General features: G+C 32.9%; 1 protein-coding gene across 1 annotated transcript in view; it reads left to right on the top strand.

The window, feature by feature from the left end:
• The window catches only part of LMBRD1 (LMBR1 domain containing 1), a 91,341-nt gene that overhangs the window by 56,761 nt on the left and 10,311 nt on the right, over positions 1 to 24,269 (top strand). The window contains exons 9-14 of the mRNA XM_019749339.2: positions 2,948 to 3,100; positions 12,382 to 12,446; positions 12,934 to 13,036; positions 13,581 to 13,685; positions 15,447 to 15,596; positions 17,254 to 17,332. Of these exons, the coding sequence (XP_019604898.1) occupies positions 2,948 to 3,100; positions 12,382 to 12,446; positions 12,934 to 13,036; positions 13,581 to 13,685; positions 15,447 to 15,596; positions 17,254 to 17,332 (655 nt within the window). The remainder of the gene's footprint in view (positions 1 to 2,947; positions 3,101 to 12,381; positions 12,447 to 12,933; positions 13,037 to 13,580; positions 13,686 to 15,446; positions 15,597 to 17,253; positions 17,333 to 24,269) is intronic.

Below are 24,269 nucleotides of genomic sequence, written 5' to 3'. Positions count from 1 at the left end.
GTTGTCAAACCAAAAACAACAATGTATTAAAAAGACCATACACACATGATCAAGTGGAATTTATTCCAGGGATGCAAGAATGGTTCAACATTGGAACTCAATCAACATGATACACCATACTAACAAAATAAAAGATAAAATTTATGAATGTTTCCATAGATGCAGAAAAAGCATTTGAAAAGATTTGACATCCATTTATGATAAAGACTCAATAAAATGGGTATAGAAGGAAAGTGCTTCAACTTAATAAAGGCCATGTATGACAAACCCACAGCTAACAGCACACTCAGTGGTGCAACACTGAAAGCTTTTTCTCTACGATCAGGCACAAGACAATGATGTCCATTCTTGCCACTTTTATTTATTCAACACAGTGTTGGGACTTGAGGGGTTTTCTAGAATATGGGACTTTCAGTGCTGAAATCAGAATGGTTGGTCATCCACAAAATCAGTGATGTGCTAAATAGAATAACTCAGGATATTTTTTATCCTTTAGAAGTCTTACATTTTTGCCTTTGCTAGGTATTAATGAGGATATAAGGATAGGTATACTGTGGGAATATAAAATAAGAGCTTTTTAAAGAAAACTGAATGTACACACAAGCACATACCGTTTAATAATTATAGTTTAACAGTTTGTGTAGGAATCTATTCTGCTGGACTGGATGTACACACTTGAACCCAGGTGACTAAGGATAGTCATGCACATTGTTAGTGACTCCCTCCCTGCCAAAAGAAAACAATCCAAATGTTCAAAAATAAAGCATTTGTTAAATTAAGATACCATGATATGATGTGCTGTGTAGTGATAAAAAGGAATGCAGTAGAATTATATAGCTTGAAGAATATATCTTATAAAATCAGGCTATCTCAGTTCAAATTCTACAGGTTTTGCATATACTATCTGTGGGCCTTATTTTCCTCATCTAATAAATGATTATAATACTCTTCCCCACCTCAATATTTTATTCTGAAGATTGAAGGAGAATAAATGTAAAAGAATAGATCAGTTTTAGGCACAAGAAATATGCTCAAGAAATGTTAGCAATTATGTACAACAAAAAGCATAAGTATATTTGCATATGTGCACGTGTGTAAATACATAGAAAATGTGTAGAAGGATATTGATCTGCTTGACAGTGATCGCCAAAGGAAAGGGCAGTGGTAATTGGGGATAGTGTTAAAGGGAAGTATTCACATTTCCTTTTTTTAAAACAAAGGGTATATATTTATATACTTTATAATTATATATATTTTTCAAATTCGTTAGTTGGTTGACTGCAGGGTTTCTATCCTATTGTTTGTTTCTCTGACCAAAATTAGTCTTATATTGGTTGTCATTTGGCAAAACAGACTGGCATTCATCCTTCATTACACTGAGGCATTCCCCAAGTAGGCAAATGACTTGAGTTTGTTTTCAGTGGACCCTTAAATCAGTTTACTAGTTTTTTTCCCTGACATGCGTATTAAAAGTCAGCACTGAAATAAAACTACCTCATTGTTGGTATCCTTTTGATGTTACAGTGGCGCTTATGGTTTAGATCTAAAGTACTGAACCCTTCTCATACCACACAATTGAAGTATTGTTACCTGGATCTGTCTTCCAGAGGGAGTTTTTGTTTTATTCCTCTGTCTTTCAGAAATACCTTTTTGTAATACACCTTTTTTTGTAATACACCTTAATAATACCTAATGAACTTGACTTAAAGGAGTGAAGATTAGATACAGTTCAGCATATGCAAAATATGGTCTCTGGACCAGTAGTATCAGCATCTTCAGGGGATTTGGTAGAAATACAAATTCTAGGCCCCATCCAAGACCTATATTTTCTTGGGGGTAAGGTTTAGAAATCTGTGTTTAACAAACTTTTCAGGTGGTTGTTATGCATGGTAAATTCTGAGAAGCAATAAAATAAGGTACGGAAGGAAGAGGATGGCTGGTTCCAGAGGAGCCTGGCACTGCAATAAGGTCAAGAGATTTAATTAAAGGGTATTTGGGTATTGTCTTCATTATGTCTATGATTTTAGATTGAGGCTGCATTAGGCTGTGTTGGAGAGCAATATGTTGTGTATCTATCTGCTAAGAACCTGTTTAACCTTAATACGGATATTAATACTGTAATATGAAATGTCTTTACATTTTCAAAATGTACTCCATGTAAATATTTTTCTTGTTCCCTCCAATAAAATGAACAAATTTACATTTCATCTTTTTTGTACTTAGCAGTTGTCTTATTGTTGTAGTTTATTATTATATCCAATTAAAAACAGGGGCAGGGGAGTTCAAGTAGGAAAGTGTATCTGTAGAGACACCACGAGAAAGGTATGCTCATTGTTACAGTAAGCATCACATAAAAATCGATGGGAATTATCTTAGGTAGACCAAAGAAAACATCACTCACTTGCAAATGGACTTGGAGAACAAGGAAGTGCCAATTCTTAACAGTTGTTATAGAAACCTCTGCCTACCACATACATCTCTCTGGTGGTATGTGAATGGGGCTGAGAAGCATCAGTTGAGGTACACAATAACACAGTCACTTGACCAAAGGGAGAGAAGCGGGGGCAGATATGTTATGGTAAGGGATAGAAGGAGGAGTTTGGAAGTGAGCCAGAATAATTGAATAAACTACACAAAGTAGCTCATAAAAAACGGTGTTTTAAAAACATAGATTCTTTCCACATAAGTTTACCATATATTTGGAAAATAGGGATCAAGAGGAAGTCCAGTATTAAATGTATACACAGTCCACATTTTGATGCTGACCTTGGTTCAGATATGTGTATTGTCACATCAAAGTTGTCATTTTTTTTCAATTTGTATATCTGCCTAAGGAGTCAAATCCAACCAAAAAAATTTTTCATTGCCTGATTTGCTAAATCTGATGGGTGCTTTATTAAGACCCTAATCTTAAAAAACTGTTTTTATTTTGTTCTGTTATTTGCAGAGCAAAGATGGTCGACCTTTGCCAGCAAGGGATAAACGCGCCTTAAAACAATTTGAAGAAAGGTTACGAACACTTAGGAAAAGAGAGAGACACTTAGAATTCATTGAAAACAGCTGTTGGACAAAATTTTGTGGCGCTCTGCGACCCCTGAAGGTAAATGGAGTTTTAAACATTATGCTGTCATTCCCCTTCCAAGTTTATAAGTACCTCTTAGAGAGTTTGAGTTCTCATTTTGAGGTACTTAAGAGCATGGATTTTGGAATTAAAATAATCTGGTTTTGAGTCATAACTCTGTCGTTTGGTAGTTTGGGGCAAGGTATGTAACTTGTCTGAATTTCATTTGCTCATGTGTAATGTAAGTATTATATGAACAGAGGTGGGAAGTTTAAGTTAAAATATAGATAAGTAATGTAATATGCTGATGTCGTATTTTGCAAATTGTACTTTTCTATAAATAGATTTGGGATTCATGATAGAACTTAGAACTAATTGAAAGTAATAGGATTTATTTTATTGTTAGGTGATATGTGGCTAAAAGTATGTAAAAGGTATTTTTGAGACGGAAAAATTATTACTTTTTGTTTTTGAAACCATCATTTGCTATCCTTGAATTCTTGGTACTGTGGCACCTAAATGTTAAGTCCCTGAATTGAATTAAGGTCACCATAATGTGACCCTGAGTCTAGAACTGCTGGCCACAGACTTCAAATGTGCCCTTTCTGTATCTGGCATTTCAAACACCGAGGCTTTGTATACCTAAGTATACAATGTAATTCAGTAAGTGCAGTAAATAGACTAGTTTGGGGAAAGTTAGGCAAGATGAAGGCAGGAGGTGGGTTTTGGCTAAATTAAAAAAAAAAAAAGTGTTTATAGAACCCCAACAAAGATCAGCCAGGTTGAGTTCTAATGCTGCATTGTCTTCCTCTTACAATTAGAAAGGAAATGAGGAAATGCAATTTTTGAGTGCTCACCTCAAAAAGTTCCTCTTTTGACAGAGTTCTTCAAAAGTATACCATATAATTGATTAGTTTTATGTATCTTTTGTTAGAATAAATTTTTTTAGAGATTCACCCTAGTCCTTTTTCCCAAGGTGATTTTTCTTCATAGCACCAAAGTTATGATGAAACCCTCCCCAAGCTTATCTTCTTAATACTAAATTGTTTATAGCTTCTTACAAGTATTTATAACCTGGTCTGTAGCATTAACTGCCTTGTTTTAAACGCGTTCTGTTCCACTTCACTGAACATATGCTTAGAGGGATTTTTAAATCAACCTATTAAGTGTGCAGATTGATGTTGACAAATATAGGTGTTTATATATTGAATATCCACGCTACCCCGAAAAGCTACTGTATGTCTCCCCTTGACCCTTTGTTCTCAGTCCCCAGACAACCACTAAAGTACATTACATAAAGTATAATGTAATGTGCATTATACTTTAGTTTTATGTGTTCTATACTTTTATATAAATGGAATCATAGAGTGCATAATATTTTGTCTGGCTTCTTTGGCCCAGCACGGTGTTTTTGAGATTCATCCATGTTGTTACATTCTTTTCCAGTGGTTCATTCAGTTTTATTTCTAAGTAGCATTCCAGTCAGTGTGTGTCAATATCACAGTTTGTTTATCCACTTACCTGTTGGTGGAGATCTGAGTTGTTTCCAGTTTGAGACTATTATGAATAATACTGATGTGAACATTTGTGCATAAATCCTTGTGTAGATACGTGTTTTCTTTCATTCATTTTTCTTGGGTAATTACTTCTAGGAGTAGAATAGCTGGGTCTAATGTTTAATATACGTTTAAATTTATAAGAACCTTCCAAAGTGTTTTCCAAAGGGGTTGTGCCATTTTTCATTCCACAGCAATATAAGATTTCCAATTTCTCCGTATCCTTGTCAACTCTTATGTTATAACTGTTTGTAATAGTTATCCTACTGGGTGTGTAATAGAATCTCATTATGGTTATAATTTGCATTTTCCTAATGGCTAATGATATTGAACATCATCTTGCATTTTTATTAGCCATTTGTATGTCTTCTCTAAAATGCCTATTGAAATCTTTGACCTTTTTATTTATTTATTTTTAAAATTTATTACTTTAAGTGTGTTTTTCCAGGACCCATCAGCTCCAAGTCCAGTAGTTGATTCAATCTAGTTATGGAGGGCACAGCCCACAGTGGCCCATGTGGGGATCAAACCGGCAACATTGTTGTTAAGAGCACGGCACTCTAACCAACTGAGCTAATCAGCTACCCCATCTTTTGACAATTTTTAAAATTAGGTTTTTGTTTTTATGAATGAGTTACAAGAATTCTTCATATATTCTGGATCAAGTACTTTGTCAAGTAATATGTATTGTGAATGTTGTCTCCTAGTTTATGGCTTGCTTTTATGTTTTCTTAACACTGTCATTCAAAGAGCTCTTTTAGCAAACATTTTCTTCTAGAAGTTTTACAGTTTTAGCTCTTGTATTTAGGTTTGTGGTCCATTTTAAGTTAGTTTTATGGGGCGGTATGACTTAAGGGTCAAGGTTTATTTTATTTTCCATATAGGTGTCAGCACCGATTTTTGTCAGGACTACCCTTTGCTCATTGAAATTCTTTGGCACTTTTGTCAAATCAATTGAGCATAATGTGTGTGAGGTTCCATTTTTGGACTCTTTCTTCTGCATCATTGATCTACATATATGTGTCCTTATGCTAAAACGTGATTACTGGAGCTTTAAAATCAGTCATGAAATCAAGTAGTGTACGTTCTTCAGTTTTGTTTTCCTTTTTCAAAATTATTTTAGCTGTGCTACAACCTTTACATTTCCATATAAACTTTAGAATCAACTCATAATTCCACAAAACACCCATGGGGATTTCTAGTGAAATCACTTTCAATCTATAGATAAACTTGGGGAGAATTTATAATCTTTATATTGAATCTTCCAATCCATGAACATATCTTTCTGTTTATTTATGTTACCATAAATTTATCTCAGCTCTCGTTTGTAGTGTTAAGTGACAAGGTCTTGATAATATTTTAATAAATTTATCTGTAAGTATATTATTAGAAATGATTTTGTTTATTTTAATTCTCAAGTATGTGTTGCCAGTATGTAGAAATTTGTTTTTGTACATTGGCATTGTATTATGAAACCTGGCTAAATTATTAGTTCTAGTAGCTTTTATTATAGATTCCTAAGAGATTTTTATGTACATGATCATGTCAGCTGCTAAAAGACAGTTCTACTTCTTCCTTTCAGGTACGACATTTTCAAATGCTTTTTTTTCTTACTGTACTGACTGTAACCTCCAGTACAATCAGGTTATTATTTATTCCTTTTACTATATAAATGTGTTATTCCACAATATTGATCTAAATTCTTACATGTCTTCCCATTATCTAGTCCTAAGTTAGGAATAATTAGTCAGGAATAATCAGTAATAGGCATGCCTGAAGGAAATACCTGGGGATACAAAGTTACTGTTATGTAACTGAAGGTTTAACAGGAATGCCATGGGATAAACACTGCTTTTTTTTGTTTGGCTCAAATGAAATATGAAAATTCTTTTTCATCACGTCTGTGTTTTTCCACAGTTGATATAATTCAGCAATAGGAAGCCACAGACTGTTAGTGGTTCCTAAACATTAGCATCCATGTAGTCCTAGTAGAGGAAGGTAGAGACAGGTCCACTCAGCTCTCGGCAGTGCTCACTATATGCTGAAGGGACTGAAGACTGGGGAGAGGCTACTGATACAAAATTTCTTTGAAGTTATGTTCTATCTCAAAATTTTGTGGTAGTATTGCCTTTTACTCTGTGCTATAATCCATGTTTGTTTTATTATAAAATGTATTAAATTTAAAATTTTGCTAATGCAAAAGTTCAAAGTTCTGCAATTTTTTTCCCATAAGAGTAGATTCCCATGAGATGCCTACTGATCTTGTGATTGCACGTGGCCATGTGAATGCACAGGGCCACACATTCCCTAGCATGGGGCCTTCTCATTTCAGAAGCAGAAGGGTTCACAGCATGGACTGTGCTGTCATACACATTTGGTGTTGAGTCCTTACTCTGATCCTCACCAGCTACATAACCTCTTTTAACTTCACATTTCCAAACCCCAATTTTCTCATCCTTAAAATGGAGTTATGTACTTAATCTTATTTTTGTTATAGGAATTAAATGAATAATGTATGCAGTGCATTGCCTTTTGATGTAAACAGCTCAGAAAATTACAGCTGCTATTGTTATAGTTCTATATATAGGGTTTTTCAACTTCTTAAGAACACTGCCATGGAACTCAAGGGAGAAAATTGGTTTTGTATTGAAGACTCTTGTAAAAATAAGTATCTAATTAGAATACGTTAATGGCTCCTTAAAACAGCATTTATGTATACTACTGAACACATTTCTAAGCATACAGTCTAATGTTCATTAAATACTTGATTAAACTCTCCCCTCACAGAAGGACATACTTTGAGCTTGTATAACTAATTGGCCTTGGTAACCTATAGATCCATTAGGTTTTAAATATAACTTGAGATTTTACTATATCTACACCTCTTATTATATATACCTCTTATATTTATTTCCATAGAAAGTTATAAATTCATATACATAATTACATCACCTAATTTTCCAGACTTTTTTATTGTGGTAAAATATACATAACATAAAAGTTATCATTTTAACTATTTATAGGTACATTAAGTGTCATTAAATATATTCAGAATATTGTGCAACCGTCACCACTTCAATTTACAGAACTTTTTAGTCATCCTAAACAGAAACACTGTACCCATTAATAACTCCTCATTTCTCCCCTCTACCCACACCCATAACCTCTAACGATTTCTACTCTGCATTCAGTCTCTTTGAACTTGCTCAGGCTAGGAACCTCATATAACTGGAATCATACTGGATATGTCCTTTTGTGTCTGGCTTATTTTACTTTGCATAATGTCTTCAAGGTTTGTCTATTTGTAGATGTATCAAAATTTCACTCCTTTTTAAGGCTGAATAATGTTCCCTGTATGTATATAACACATTTTGTTTATTCATCTATTGGTGGAAATTTGGGTTGTTTTCAACTTTTGGCTATTGTGAATAATGCTGCTATAATTGTTGTACAGGTATCTGTTTGAGTCCACACTTTCAGTTGTTTTGAGTATATATCCAGAAATGGAATTGCTAGATCATATCGCAATTCTGTGTTTTAATTTTTTGAAGAAACTACAAATGTTTTCACAGCAGCAGTACAGGTTTACATTCCCACCAGTGTTCTGTTTTCTCCAGATCCTTGCCAACACTTATTTTCCATTGTTTTGATAATAGCCAACCTTATGGTTTTTGAAGTGATATCCCATGGTTTTGATTTTCACTTCCCATTTTCACTGATGATTAGTGATGTTGTTGAGCATGTTTTCATTCAATTATTGGTCATTTGTACATTTTCTTTAGAGAAATGTTTATTCATTTCCTTTGCCCATTTTAAAATTGTTTTATTGCTGTTGTAATTTTTTTTAATACTCTGAATAATTAAACCCTTGTTAGATACATGATTCACAAATATTTTTCCCATTCTTAGGTTATCTTTTCATTTTGTTGGTAGTATCCTTTGATGCACAAAAGGTTTTAATTTTGATGAAGTCCAGTTTATCTATTTTTCTGTTGTTGTTGCCTGAGATTTTGGTCATATCTAAAAAATAATAGCTTATTAGTACATGCCTATCCAGGGAAAAGCCCAGAGACCAAAAATGTACTTTCTTAAGCAGAGAGCAGGAAAAGACTGAAGGGAGAGGCTAGCCACTCTAGTCTGGTAATTAATAGAGTTTATTAAGGGAAACTTACATACGAGGCATATGTTGGGCAGCTACAAAATGAAATGGATCTCTGTGTCCCTTGGCAGTTGCCAAAAATTACGTAGGGTAAAAGAGGGGAATAGTCACTGGTACTAGTACGTGAATGCTACAAGGTATGGGAAATTACATGCATGACCAGGTTAGGACAACAGCCTGTTACAGGAACCAGCACATAGCAGGAGGAAGGGAAGGGGTGCTGATGTATGTCAGAGTGAACATCAATTATGAACAGTCTCTTATTAGAAGTTTGTCGAAAGCAACCTCCCATTTGGCCCAGGTCCAGCTCGAGGGACAGACAATGGTAAGGTCACAGAACAATCTCCTCCACATTGTCAAATCCAATGCTATGAAGAATGTTCTTCTAAGACTTTAATAGATTTAGGTCTTTGATATATTTGGAATTAATTTTTATGAATGGTGAAGGATAAGCGTCAAACTTCATTATTTTGCATGTGGATGTCCTGTTCTCAGCACCACTTGTTGAAAAGACTGTCCTTTGCTTTCCCCATTGAATGGGCTCAGCGCCCTTGTCAAAAATCATTTGACCATATATGTAAAGGTATATTTTTGGGGTCTGTTCTGTTAGTTATAATTCTGAATGTATGCCAGTACCAAATTGTTTTGATTACTTAGTAATGTGGTGAGTTTTGAAATCGGGACTTGTGAGTCATGTAATAATGGATTTTTATGTTTCTGCAAAAACACCATTGTGATTTTGATAGGGATTGCAATGACTCTATAGATCACTTTCAGTAGTAGTGTCATTTAACAATATTAAGCCTTCCAATCCATGAACATGGGATGTCTTTCCATTTATTTTTGTCTTCCTTCATTTCTTTAAAGGATATTTTGTAGTTATTAGTGTGTGTCATTTGCCTCCTTGTTTAAATTTATTCCTAGATATTTTATTCTTTTTCATGTTATATAAATGTAATTGTCTTCTTAATTTCCTTTTCAGATTACTCATTGTTAGTGTACATATACTTAAAAAAATGTTTATTTGAATCAGACTCATAATAAAGAACTAATAAAATTTGTGTTTCTGATTGTCTCACTTCACTCCCAACCCCCCATCAAATAAGCAAACCTAAACACAACTAAATTTTATGAGGTAAGCAAGCAGTCACATATAATTTTATTACACACTGACAGTGCTTAGTTGTTTTGAAGGTCTACAGACGTATTTTAATTTTACTTTACCCATATTTTTGTCATCCTAGAACCCTCTGAAACTAAGTATTAGTTATGTTTAAAGGTGTAACAGATTTCCTTCCTCAGTAATATTTAAAGAACATATGGTTTTTCTTTGTTTTAGGACACACTTGTGAAAATGCCTAAAGGCAAAGACTAACTCTTTCTAACTTCAAAGTAGGTTTATTAAATATTTTATTGGAAGTGTAAGTGTGCATTCCAATTTTTTACTTGGTCACTCTTCATTTGAGAGGTACATTTGGGGTTTTAGTGTAGGTGCTTTTTAATTTAAGCTAACATTGATGTGTTTTGGGGTGTTATGTTGGTAGTAATTGAGTATTAGAGTTTCTGAAACTTGCAGGGTCTTTTGTAGATTACCAGTAATGTTAGGGTATGGATCCTGAAGTTTATATAAGAGTAAATCCACTTGTAAGTGATATAACCCATCTTTACATTAGTACAGCAGTGAAGCTCAGGTACATAGAAAAGGTTGGATTCAGACTTGGAAATCAGTGGCTGATCAATACATAACCTTTTTTGTGTTTGTGTTTAGGAACAACTTATTTAGTATATACTGTTGATTCATCAACATTGAATTTATGACCAACAGCAGTATAACTCATGCCTGAACAAAGCTTACCTAACACATGTATTTTCTGAGTAATCATGGCGTTGGCTTTATGGCCTCTTCAGCCTAGTTGTCCCTTGAACTTAGGGAAGATGTCAGGGAGAAAAAGAGCCTACGTCCTTGGTAACATGTTTCACCCCTTTTCTGAAATTTTATTCCTTAGAGACCCAGTTCCAATAATTTCTTTTGCTTTTTATCTACTATCTCTAATACAAAATTTATACAGTAGAAGGAAATGTGTTCCACTTATTACAATGCTTAACATATTTCTCCAAGAAATATTATTTTACATGACAGTTTCTTTAGTGCTGCTAATACTCTATTTCAGGAATATTATCAGTTATATAGTCTTTTCTTGGCTGTTATATAATGTTTTATATGTATATATATAATTGACATATATAGTATATACTGGGGGTGCCAAAAATATATGTACATATGACTTGTATTCATCTTTCATTATCGGTATGTTATTACAATTTTAATACAGTTTTTTCCTGTCTTAAAATGTGTATACATTTTTTGGTATCCTCTGTATATTCAATGTATAGGTGTATATAATGTATACACACACACATACATATATACACACATCATTACTTCTATGGGAAAATTTAAAAATTCTATATTTTAACAACATGTTAATATAACCTGATGAATTTCTTGGTTTTGATTTGTGTGTGTGTACTTTTTAGTTAATTTTGAAGTTTATATGTGAGTGTAATTGAATATAAACCTTTTATGTGACTTGGCCAAGAGCCTCATTTGTTTACTTACTAATGAAGACTTTTGAATGTTTTATTTGTTATGTGTATGTTTTCTCAAGTAATCATAATGAAAATTTAGATGACAAATGCCTAAGAAGATGACAAATGCCTAAGATGATACGAGGTGTGATAAAAAAATATGGTGAATGTTTAAATTAAAAATATATGTATATTACTGTAAAAGACACATTGCCATTAATCCCCCTCAAAATATTCCCCCTTGCTTCAAACATGCTTATTCCATTGTTCTTGCCACTTTCTGAAGCAGTTCTGCAAGTCCTCTTTCATCAGTTTCTTTAGTTGTGCTGTCATGGCTTTCTCGATGTCCTGAGTCATTTTGATTTGGGGGAAGAGCCAGAAGTCACACGGTGCCAGCTCTGGTGAATGTGAACACACCTTAATGTTTTTACTGACAGAAATTGCCGTATGCTAGAAGCGATGTGTGACATGGAGCATTGTCATGATGGAGGATGATTTATAGCACACTTGAAAACATGCCTTCTCTCAACCATAGCTCACTCCCGCTGACTGCACCAAACAAGTTGAAACTTGTCACACACTGTTACTAAGGTTCAATGTGTTGCTTCCCGTATTGAAGATTCCTGTCTTTATGTTAGATGTCACTTGGCAGCAGCATTCACCATATTTGTTGATCACAACAGAAAGACTCCTCATCTACCTTATTCACCAGGTCTGGCACTGTGCGACTTCCGGCTGGCTCTTCCTGAAAGTCAAAATGACCATGAAGGGTAAATGTTTTGAATTGATTAATGGCAATGTGTCTTTTATTATAATATTTTTTTTTATTTAAACATTCACCGTATCTTTTGATCACACATTGTATACTAAATAAAAATGTATCTTGGATCATTTTAATTAGATCATTGTCATATACTATTAATAGCAACTCGTATTGAACCTAATGGTTTTATGCTTTTAATACCAACTTTTAGAACTATATTTTGATACTTTTTTGTGTTTTGTTTTGCTTTTAGATCATTTGGGGAATATTTTTCATCTTAGTTGCATTGCTATTTGTAATTTCTCTCTTCCTGTCAAAGTAAGTACACTATACACGTTTTCTAAAGCACTTACACAATTCCTGTGATGTTATACATTTTCCATGCTGAATTCCATTAGTGTAGCCTATTCATCTTAAGTAGCTGTTTTACTTGAAGTGTTCTACAGCATTAACTGAAAGAATGACTAAAAAGTTCCAATAATAGATACCGTGTTTCCCCCAAAATAAGACCTAACCAGAAAATAACCCCTAGCATGGTTTTTCAGTATGACATCCCCTGAACATAAGCCCTAATGTGTCTTTTGGTGCAAAAATCAGTATAAGACCCAGTCTTATTTTAGGGGAAACACAGTAGTATTTCTTTATACTTTATTTATTGAACAATGTCTGTAAGATATTTAAGTGAGGTTTAATTTGTTATCTGAGGTTTTCTTTGACTCAGTTCAATTTGCATGCTTACGTTACAAATTAACGGAAAATGTGGTCATATAATATTTAAAAAATCACTTTTTTTGTTTTGTTACAGTTTGGACAAAGCTCTTCATTCAGCTGGAATCGATTCTGGTTTCATAATATTTGGAGCTAACCTGAGTAATCCCCTAAATATGCTTTTACCTTTACTACAAACAGTAAGTAAAAGTAACTTTATACTCTAGCAAATTTTCTCACACTCTGTCAACTCTGTCAAATTATTATGTTGAAAAACCTATTAATACTTGGCAATATATGCTTGTGCCCTCTGCTGATTGGGCTTTTTATTATATCTAACTTCTACATTGATTTATTGCTTTAAAGATTATTATATTGATATATTGCTGAACTCTTCAATTTGCATCATTTGAGTCGGGCTAAAACTTAAAGTGAACTTTCCCAAGCAATTCCTGTTTCTAATTTTTGAAGAAGTTTTTTATTCCATATTTAAATGTAATTTTTGCTTAATTTGTTATAAGATTTTTCTTAGGATAATGGTACTAAACAATTTGGTAAAAGTTTCGTAATTGTTTTTTGGAAGAGTCTTAGTTTTTGTATTTTCATAGTAGACTGATCTAAATCGGTTGATACTTAAACATTTGCCAAATATGAATAATGAAATTTTAGTTAATTTTGTTTGACTTCTAGAGCCCTGTTTGTGTATTGAGTTGAATTGAATTTTATCTTTTTTTTGTTTTTTAGGTTTTTCCTCTTGATTATATTCTTATAACTATTATTATTATGTACTTTATTTTTACTTCAATGGCGGGGATTCGAAATATTGGTATATGGTTCTTTTGGATTCGAGTGAGTATATTTTACAGTATTATTTTTATTTTTTATTTCATTTTATGTGTAATGTTTATTATTGCAAATTATCTTTGATAATATTGAAATTATAAATATGTTGATACTAAAAGAGATGGAAAATTAGGTTTTTCACTTCATGTTAACGTAAAAGTGCTTTTGTCTAAAGCAATGGTTATTAAACAGGAGCGAGTGATTTTTGTCCCCCCTGGATACATATGGCAATGTCTGGAGACATTTTTCAGACGCTACGACTAGGGGGTGCCACTGGCACCTAGTGGGTAGAGGTCAGGTTTCTGCTAAACATGCTTCAGTGCACAAGGCAGCCTCCTACAACAAAGACTTATCCAACCAATACTGTCAAGGTTGAGAAACCCTGGTCTAGAAGTTGTATTATTTTCCTTAGTGTTTGGCTGCATGAAAACACATTGAAGCACAAATGAGTACACTGTAGCTCAAAAGATGGTCTTTCCTACTAGGAGTCAAAGATCACTATATATGATTGGAGAAAGGGTTATTTTCTTCTTACACTCATTGTGAGATAAAGTAAGAATTTTAAAATGAAGCTGTATAGGTAGAGACTACTTCCAGCTGTGAGTAAACGAAAACTCATTTAAATAGTGGCTTGAACTAATGAATGACTTTTCGCTATGAAAAAAACCCCACAAAGTCTAGCATTGCTTTACTAGCTCAAAAATGTCAAGTACAATATCTCTGTAAATCGTTTTGGATTCTCCCTCGTTATTGTAATTTGTCTGCTGCACCTCCAGTTATCCTGTCCATGTTCTACAAGGCAAAAGTAGACAGGAAGAAGGGATGACACCTATATCAATAAAGCAAGACTGTCTCAGAAATCCCCAGCAGACTTCAACTTTCCTTTCGAAGTTTAATATTTCATCACTGCTAGTCACTAATAAGTGTAAGGGAAGCTGGGAAATGTGAACTTTTAGGTGATCCTATCATCATCTCATCCAGAATTGGAGTTCTGTTACTCTATATTGTACTACAATCTAGTAATGAAATAGGTAGGTGATATTTTAGTTGCTAAAAGTGTGCTCTGCCATTGAAATGAAGCAAGTCACCTGGTTCATTGTATTTGTTAACATATGTTTTAGTTTCCCTCTAGTACAGATACATACAAAAATATCTATAGTTAGATTATCATAAATTATTATAATCTAGATTTTATGGCAAAGTATATGAGGATGTCATGACTGTTGCATAGAAATGAGTATAAACGTGACATGTCTATTCTTGTGTGGTAATATAAAACCACAGATATATTACTAATAACTTGTAGTTTAAACTAATTCCTATAGTCTTTAGATAGAATTAGAAGTAGTTCACAGTTCTTGGCTGTATGAACTTTTAACAGATGTTATAATGTAATAAATTTAGAAGGTTTGTCTGGGAACAGATCATGTGAATAGTAATATGTTCTCTAGGTCCTGAGTTTTTAATAGATCATTTATAGGATCCTTTGGATGTAGATGCTTTACCATGATTTTAAAATAAACAAATCTAAACCTAAAAGCTTTTCAGGGAGAAAACAGTCTTTATTATTCTTATAACTATTTGGTATGATTAAGAATTCTTAGTATTTATTTTGAAAAAAATCAATACTTAGTATTCATTTTTGGGGAAAAAAAAAAAGAGGTTGATTGAACTGTGTTCATTACCCCTAACACATGAGCAGGACTTAGTGCCTCACAAGTAAAACATATTGCTGAAATGTTGTTACTGTCTTTTTTTTTTTTCCAGTTATATAAAATCAGAAGAGGCAGAACTAGGCCCCAGGCACTCTTATTTCTCTGTATGATACTTCTGCTCATTGTCCTTCACACTAGCTACATGATTTATAGTCTTGCTCCCCAGTACGTTATGTATGGAAGCCAAAATTACTTAATAGAGGTAAGTGCAAAATTTAAAACTTCATTATTTTAATATTTTAAAGATACTGATATTTAAAAGCAAATTTTAATTTGTGAAGACTGGTATAAGATATTAGCTCATCAGATTAAATTTAATATTGCTAAAACTGGTTTTTCATTCCATTTTTGAGCATATTTATATTTGTTTCACACAAGTTCTTTTTTAAAATAACACAATTTCATTATAATAGTTCCTTAAATGGTTCCTGTGGTGCTGAGCTACTGAGCTTTATCTCAGCACTTTATTAAAACTCATAATACTGTGTTTCCCTAAAAATAAGACCTTGCCGGACAATCAGCTCTAATGAGTCTTTTGGAGCAAAAATTAATATAAGACTCATTCTTATTTTACTATAAGAACGGGTCTTACGTAATATAGTACAAGACTGAGTAATATAACATAAATAATGTAATATAAATAATAATATAATATAATTAGTATGATATAATACCAGGTCTAATATAATATAATATAACAACATAATATAATATAAGACTGGGTCTTATATTAATTTTTGCTCCAAAAGACACATTAGAGCTGATTGTCCCTCTAGGTCTTATTTTCTGGGAAACATGGTATTTCTTCTAAAATAATATTTTAAATAATTTTAATAATATGGCTCCCCAAAAAGGTTTGGTCAGCAAAATATGTCTGCTCATCAGTACTATGAATTCCACAGGAGATACTTCATAAATATTTTATTTGTGAGTAGGTGGGCTTTCTTTTAACATGGCTATCTTCTTATCTGTAACTGATTTCTTAATGTTGACCTTTGAAAAGCCAATTGTGGTTCCGACTTGTAATTGGATGTCTAATTTGGGTTGTTTTGGACAATTTTTAAATATTTTGACCATATCTGATTCAACCTTTGTTTAGTTTGTTTCCTTTTCCTAAAATACCTTTTGCTCTACTTCCTAACAATTCAAATCAAATCCATGTTTCATGACCTGTTCAAGCCTTGCTTTAATAGAGTCTTCATGATTAACCTAGTCTGCCCAGATCACTTCTTTTTTATCTGGTACTTGTTCCATTCTTTCTTAACTTTATCATGTAATTAGGAACAAAACTCATCTAACTGTCACATCAAACCCTCAATCAATACGATCCATAATGTTGCTAAGTGTTGAAAAGTTAGTTCACTGAAAAATGTTGTTATGTGGGTAGAACAAAGATAAGGTAAGGCACGAACAATGATGAAGGTGCATAAATAACCTGGGTTTGGGAAACACAGTACCAGAATATCACCTGAATCATATTTCTCATTTTTTATACCTTTTTATTCTCTTCTTGCCTCATCCCCTGTGCCTAGTTCACTAGGTCATGCTTATTAACCATTCATTCTATGAATGAATGAAGTAAGATCATGTTTTGCATGGACAAAAGATAATCTTTTCTTGTTCCACTGTGGAAAAATAAGTCGACTCTTTCTCTGGGAAGAAGCTCCATTGTTCAACACAAGACCTAAAGATTGTTGCAAAACAGCCCTCATGTTAAATTTATCTTAAAATTTACCCTTTAGAATATTAGTTAGATATAAGTTAATAGAAAACAGATTATAAAGTTCTTAATGCAATTACTTTCGAATCAAAATATAATTTTTTAATATTTACTTTTTAACCATATCTTCATCTTTCAGAGCAATATAACTTATGATTACCATAAAGGCAATTCAACCCCTTCTGTGCCAAAGAGATGTGATGCGGATGCCCCTGAAGGTACAGCAACTCTTACTGACTGTCTTAGAATTCATAACTCTATAAGAAAGGAATTGTCTTGCATTTTGCTGGGTTAATCATTTGATGCATTTGTTTTAATGTGTGGTAGCAAAGGAACTTTTAGCAAGAAGAAATTGGTAAGTCCATTCAGTAGAATTTCTTTGTGATATAATTATTTTCATTAGGGAAAGGACCATTATAATTTAGTTACTTATGAAATTACATGAAATAAATGTATCACATTTACTAGTATAATTAAAAGTCACTCTTAAATGACTTGTTTTTTTATTGAAAACTTCAAGAGAGTTTTGGAGGAATCTACAATTCTTAGGACCAAGACCAAAAGTACCTGTGACCTAGAACTACTTTTAATTCATCCAAATCTAGTCAATTTAGTTAATAACAATAATAATGTGAATCATAGTAGCAACTTTTAAAAGCATATAATTATGTTCCAGGCACTATGCTAAGTACTTTATGCATATTCTGACAAAAACTGTGTGATCCTGTGCTCTTAACATTTGTGTATTTTTAGAGAATCACTTTTCCCCCTATTTTATGGGCATAAAGGTGTCTTTATTTCTTAGAATATTATACTATTCTGTCCTGATTAAGGATTCCAGATTCATTCTTTCAAAATTTGCAAGTTTTTTCTATTCCTGCCTTCAAAATGCTTTTATTTCAGGGTAAAGTAAATGTCCAATATAGTACATTTCTTCATAAATCATTCATGGGTATCATTATGAAAAAGATACATTCTGACTTTTTTTTAGCAGGGCCAACTATAGAATTTGATGGAATAACAGGAATAGGTACATAATACAGGGATAGCCCAAAGCAAGAAGTGATTAACTATACCTGGAAAAGATGATTATGGAGTGATAGTCGAAAGGAAAGGCTTTAGAAAAGGGATACCAGAGCAGTATTTCAAGGTTAAAGAAGAATGTGTCAGGCGTGTGCATCAGTAGAAGGCTGTGCTAGGCAGAGGGACAGAATGCACAGATACAATGACCTTAAATTATATGTGTATGTGTTCAAGAGAATTTAAGACACTATTATAGTTTTGTTTTGGTTTTTTTTAATTATGGGGGTAGGGTTTTGGAGAGAGGGAGGAAATGAGATTGTAGAATTAAGAGTCTGATCACAAAAGGTCTTGGAAAGTAAATAAAAGGCCAATAAACAATTTTAAACAGTAAAGTAAAAGTTATGATCTGATTTATTTTCAGAAACTTAATTATAACAGTTATATAGAGAATGGATTTGAGAAATTGAGAGCAGAGCAAAGCAGTCAGTTGGGAAGGGTTGCCAGGAGGAACTATTTACAGTAATCCAAGAGAGATACTGAAAGCCTGAACTAAACAGTGGTCATGAGGGTATGAAATGAAGAAAAAAATATAGGGGGTTAATTTAAAGAATCTTATTGCTTGGAACCAGAGAAGTGTGGCGAGGGAAGTAGAAGATTCTAGAATGGCCCTCCAGTTACTCAGTAATTTGGTAAATTTTGGTATCACCAAGCTGAGGCAAAAATTCAGGCTAACATTAGGGAAAATGTAAGAAATGATTAGTTGACTTGAGATGTCTCAGGGATTCAGGTGGAGATTTCATAGGTAGTCGGATGTATAAGGAATTCAGAGGGTAGAGAGTGAGAAGAGCTTGGAGACTAGAACTTTGAGGAAAATCATTATCTAAAGGCAAAGCAGATAAAAAAGATACAGAGAAAAGGACTGAAAAGCATTGAGAAAATTCTTAATGATGGAAATAACTAGTTGTGTGGAGTAAAAAGGAATATAAAGCAGCGGCTGAGTTTACATTAGCCTTCATGTAATTCTTAATGGAGATTGAGAGAGATTCTAAGTCTCAGTTTGCTGTGAATTGTAAGTTTGGGTTATCTGCTGAGAATTGAATGGGCCATAGGACATAAAATTGAAGAAAGTGGCAGAAGTTTTTGATAGGCTATGAAGGTGAATAGAAGAGGGATCTGACTGCACATAAATTAGTGATAGATAAATATGTCAGGGGTCATAGATGAAGTTATCAATTTGTATTTTTGTTAAATAAACCTGGACAACTGATATGATTCTTTTCCATCAGTGCTTAGGTTGTCTGAGGAAGGTGATTGAAGGATTGAAGTAGGATAGAAAGCAAAGGACAAGTTGAGAGGGAGAGAATAAAATGACTGATCACAGAGTCCAGGATGCATAGGGAAGTAGGGAAGAAACTAAAACTGGGAGAAAAGAATAAAATCGAGATGAGATGAGAAAACATGTATGTTAGGGATACCTCTTTTTGCCTGGAGAAATAACAGTAAAATGTTTCTAGTATAAATAAATATGACTTGATTTTTAAATTCTATTTTTTGACGAGTAGATGTAAAGTAAAACACTTTAAAATATATACATACACACATCACAAATAAGGTTGATAGTTGAAATGCTTTGGCTGTCCTTTTCAGCTTAATGCAAATAGATTGAGAAATTACTATTGAGTTGGTTTATAGATGCTGTTTCTTAAATTTTTATAGTAGTATTGAAACTTTAGAAAACAAAACAAAACAAATAGGAACAAATCAAGATTTGGACTGGTAAACAGGGATTTAAAATCCCTCTATATTGCTGAACTGAGTGAATTTGTTTATTATAGATCAGTGAGCTTCAGTTAAATGATACACGTGACCATAACTGTTTTATGAGTCAGTCTAATCTAATTTATGTCCTTTGAAATGTTACTTTGCAGTACAAAAACATACCCTTTAGTTTTGTGGATTTCATTTATTTTTCCCACCTTTTTCTGTTTTCTTGTTAATCTCCAAATGTTAAATTTAATAGTGCATACTTGGAAGAGAATGGTAGAATTATGATCATTGAATTTGGAGTGGCAGGGTAGATTTTTAAAGAGAATATTTAAATAAAACTAATGATAGCGAAAGATGAAGAAGCAAATTAGGGCATGAGATTTGACACATGGGATGGGGATGGGGTGGAATGTATGGTGATGGTTTGGTATGGGCGTAATCATTTAAACACGAAGTAGGAAATCTCAGCATACAGAGGAAAAAAACACTATTATTTGTGACATTTAGGTGGGAACATTTGGTGACTAGAGTACATGTTTGTATAAGTACCTCATAAGGCATTTGATAGCACCTTTGTTACGTGTCTATTGCAAGTAACAGAACTTTGGAGAGTGATTTTTAGAGTTAGAAACAAAAAATATAATTTACAGTTTTATATTTAAAATTATTTTTGAAAAATGTTAAAGCAACAATTTCTATATATATATGTATATATATGCATATATATGATAGGTTTTAAGTACATTTTAGTGACTTTATTAAGCAAAATTGTGTTCATATATGGGTGCTCTGACATTTATTAAACATAGAAAATATTAATGAAGCTCTAATGTTAAGTGTACATAATGTTTAAGATTCAAAAGAAAGTCATTCATCTAAAATAGAATTCTTTGTGTTCTTTGTGTTTAAAATATTACTTAAAGAATAGAACACTTTAGCATATTTATAAAGAATGCTTCATACTCTGTTTATAATGTTCTCTTAAAATCACATTATTTTGACAGGCAGTACATAGTTTATACATTCAAAGAGAGTCAACTGAGAATATTAGAAATCAAGTTTTAAATTTATATGGCATTGTAGCAAAAGGACCTTTACATTCCTGGTTTTATATTCTTTAATTGCCACTTAATCTAATTAGCATTAATGCGTAATTTATGTATTAATGTAAATAAAATAGTTTAATATACTGGATTATTAAAGTACCATAACTATACATAAATACTTGAGTCAAAATAGGAAGAGGGAAGGTCAGTATTCTTTAATGGACAAACACGATAGATGTTGTACTGGGATAGTATTAGAGTACAGGGCTAGATTTTGTGAAAAGAGAGAAAATGTCAGAGGAAGCACATATGCAGTCTGTACCTTCAAAAAGCATACAGCCTAATGGATTTGGATATTAAAATAAATAGTTGTAATACAAGGAAAAGTAAATAGCAAACAATGTTGAAATTATAAACAAAATGTGGTGGGAAGGCAAAAGGGGATAATGATTTATTCTGCCCAGGGTGTAGTGTAACATTTCAGCTGGGCCAAAAGCATAAGTTAAATCTAAACAAACAAACAAACAAAACTGGAGGATATTCCAAGCAGAGAAGAAACCTGCATCAGTAAGACATAAAGACATAAATATATTTGACATTTTATAGTAACAGTAAATTGTGGCAGGACAATCACATCCACAAGAAACTGTAACCACCAACTAGCTCTTCACAGATTTGCCTTCCAAATACACATAATCAGAGTGAATTTGTTTCCTTGGGATCTCAGACTGGTAGTTCTGTAGGCACATGGCCCAAGTCAATATAAAAAATCCTCAGTAGAGGAATGTACCTTAATTCTAGGCTTCAAATTCCCACAAAGGAGCATAAAGACATCAGAGTCAAATATTCAAGCACACAAGAAAACAAAGCACCATGAAAGACAGCTAGCAGAAATAGCGACATCAGAAAGAGACTAGCAAAAACCTGATACAGGAATTATCAGCATGGATTTTAGAACAGCTAAGATAAAAAGAATATGACCAGATCAATATTGATAAGGAACAACAAAATACTAAAGAATGAATGAATGAAATTCTACCAGATTTGTAAAAAAACCAAACACAATATTTAGAAATGAACATAGAATAATTAAAATTAACCTCAGTTTAGGAATCTACAGATTAAAGCCACAATGACATCTCTCCACAGATTATTAGTTGTAAGAGGAAAAGTAGTATGTATCTTAGCTATATATCAGGGAAACAAGGCAACATGTGTACCACGTGAACAAAATTAACATCATTGAGGGGCAGTGCACCGGGTGCCTCAAGATACCACACCCTGAGAAAAATGGATAACATGAGTCAAATCATGAATTAATATCAGACAAACCCAAATTGACAATTGACAAACAGGGTTAAAGTAACTGTCTTGTATACTTCAAAAATGTCAATGTCAGGGCGGCCAGTTAGCTCAGTTGGTTAGAGTGCATTGCTCTTAACAACAAGGTTGCTGGTTCAATCCCCACTTGGGCCACAGTGAGCTGCGCCCTCCACAACTAGATTGAAACTACTTGACTTGGAACTGATGAGTCCTGGAAAAAACACACTTAAAAAAAAAAAATGTCAATGTCATAAAAGACAAAAGGGCTGAGGAACTGTTGTAGATTAAAAATATAAAGAGACTAATATCCAAATGGAATACATGATCCTGGATTGGATCCTGTACTGGAGGATAAAAGTAGTATAAAGAATATACTGCGATGAATGACAAAGTTGGAATATGGACTGTGGAGTAAATTTTTTAAAATGTATTATCAATATTAAAATTCCTGCATTTAAATTCCAGTTATGTAAGAGCAATGTTAAGAGGTTAAGTCACATAATATGTGGTTCAGAAGACATAAATGTGTGTGTATATATTGAGAGACTATTAAAAGAGAAAAAAAACAAAACACATGAGAACCATTGGATACCACCAAATGGCTACTGTTTGGCTAATGGCTACCCTTAAAAACCAACAGTACCAAGTACAGGCCAAGATATGGAACTACTAAAGATAACCATTTCTAATTATCATTTGGGGCGTATTATACATTGTATGATTTGCATAATTATACATTATTTATATACTTTAAAAATTTACAAGTACATATGTTCTTTTTCCCAAGCTCTGTACCTTTAAATTTATATCCACAGTGGTTTAACATGATATATTTTGCCCTACAAAATGACAACATATTTTGAACATAAAAATTAGTGAATACAATGCTATTTCTTAATTCCCTAAGCAATTTAGATTAAAAGGTATAACTTTTTATGAAAGGGAGTTAATCTTATTTTTAATTTTGAATCTGCTACAAAATAATTCATCTTATGTTTTCCCTTCACTTCTGGTATAAATATCTAGCGTGAAATAAATCTTGGTTTAATTATAGACATATTCAATCATGTAAAACGAGTCATTCTTTGACTAGATTTACAGAATCTGTTCCTTTTGAGACCCTAGGCAGGACACTTTTTATATCCACAAAGAATATATTTAAAACTTTTCAGAATTCAAGCCTCTTTAAAGTACACAGTACTTTAAAACTTGCTGAAGAATTTTTTTTAGTATTTTTAAATAAATAACCCACCAATTTAAATGCAAAGATGGAATTTTATATTTGGTGATATAATCCAACTTTCTTAAACAATTAATGATTTTTCTATAAATTTTTCACCTATTTTTAATAATAGATCACTTTGTACATTTTCTCAGGTGAAGCTTTTGCTTTGAAAGCTATGAGCTGAAACAGGCAGATTTTCTGATCAGAGTAGTTTCTTATGATGGTGTCAGCAGCCTTGCCTTTTAACAGTTTGTAATAGGCTCTCTAACGTCTAAACTGTTCCCAAATGCTGATCAATAAATTTTAGAAGTGTTTTAATCCCATAAAATGTGAAGAACTGACACCAACATAATGCTGCTAATGTTCAACAATTCTAGATGTAGACATTCCCCTGTCCCTATGTTAAGTAAAACTGAGAACAAACAAAAATTTATCTACTTATGCGAGGAAATATTTACTCCTGACTATGAAACAACTGAAATAGCTTACTTATCAGGATTACTTGCTCAAGACTTCTCATTTCATTGTCCATCAATCCAAAACTTGTATCATAAATTAAGCCCAATTGTAACCAGTTTCTCACCTTGCAAGTTCTTGATTAAAGTGATCCAGCCCACCCCAACCCCATAAACAGTGTAAATATTCCATCTTTCCCCTTTTTGTTCTTTCTCACTGTGGTTAGTCTAATAAACTTAACTTTACTAGGTCATTGAGGTTTCCTAGTGGTGTTTTGGAGAATTGACAGTTGACAATAAGCCTAATATGCTGACT

The sequence above is a fragment of the Rhinolophus sinicus genome, linkage group LG05 (genome assembly GCF_036562045.2).
Source record: "Rhinolophus sinicus isolate RSC01 linkage group LG05, ASM3656204v1, whole genome shotgun sequence".
Taxonomy (NCBI): Eukaryota; Metazoa; Chordata; class Mammalia; order Chiroptera; family Rhinolophidae; genus Rhinolophus; species Rhinolophus sinicus.
Note: the sequence above shows the minus strand (reverse complement) of the source record. Positions and strands in the feature narration are given on the sequence as shown.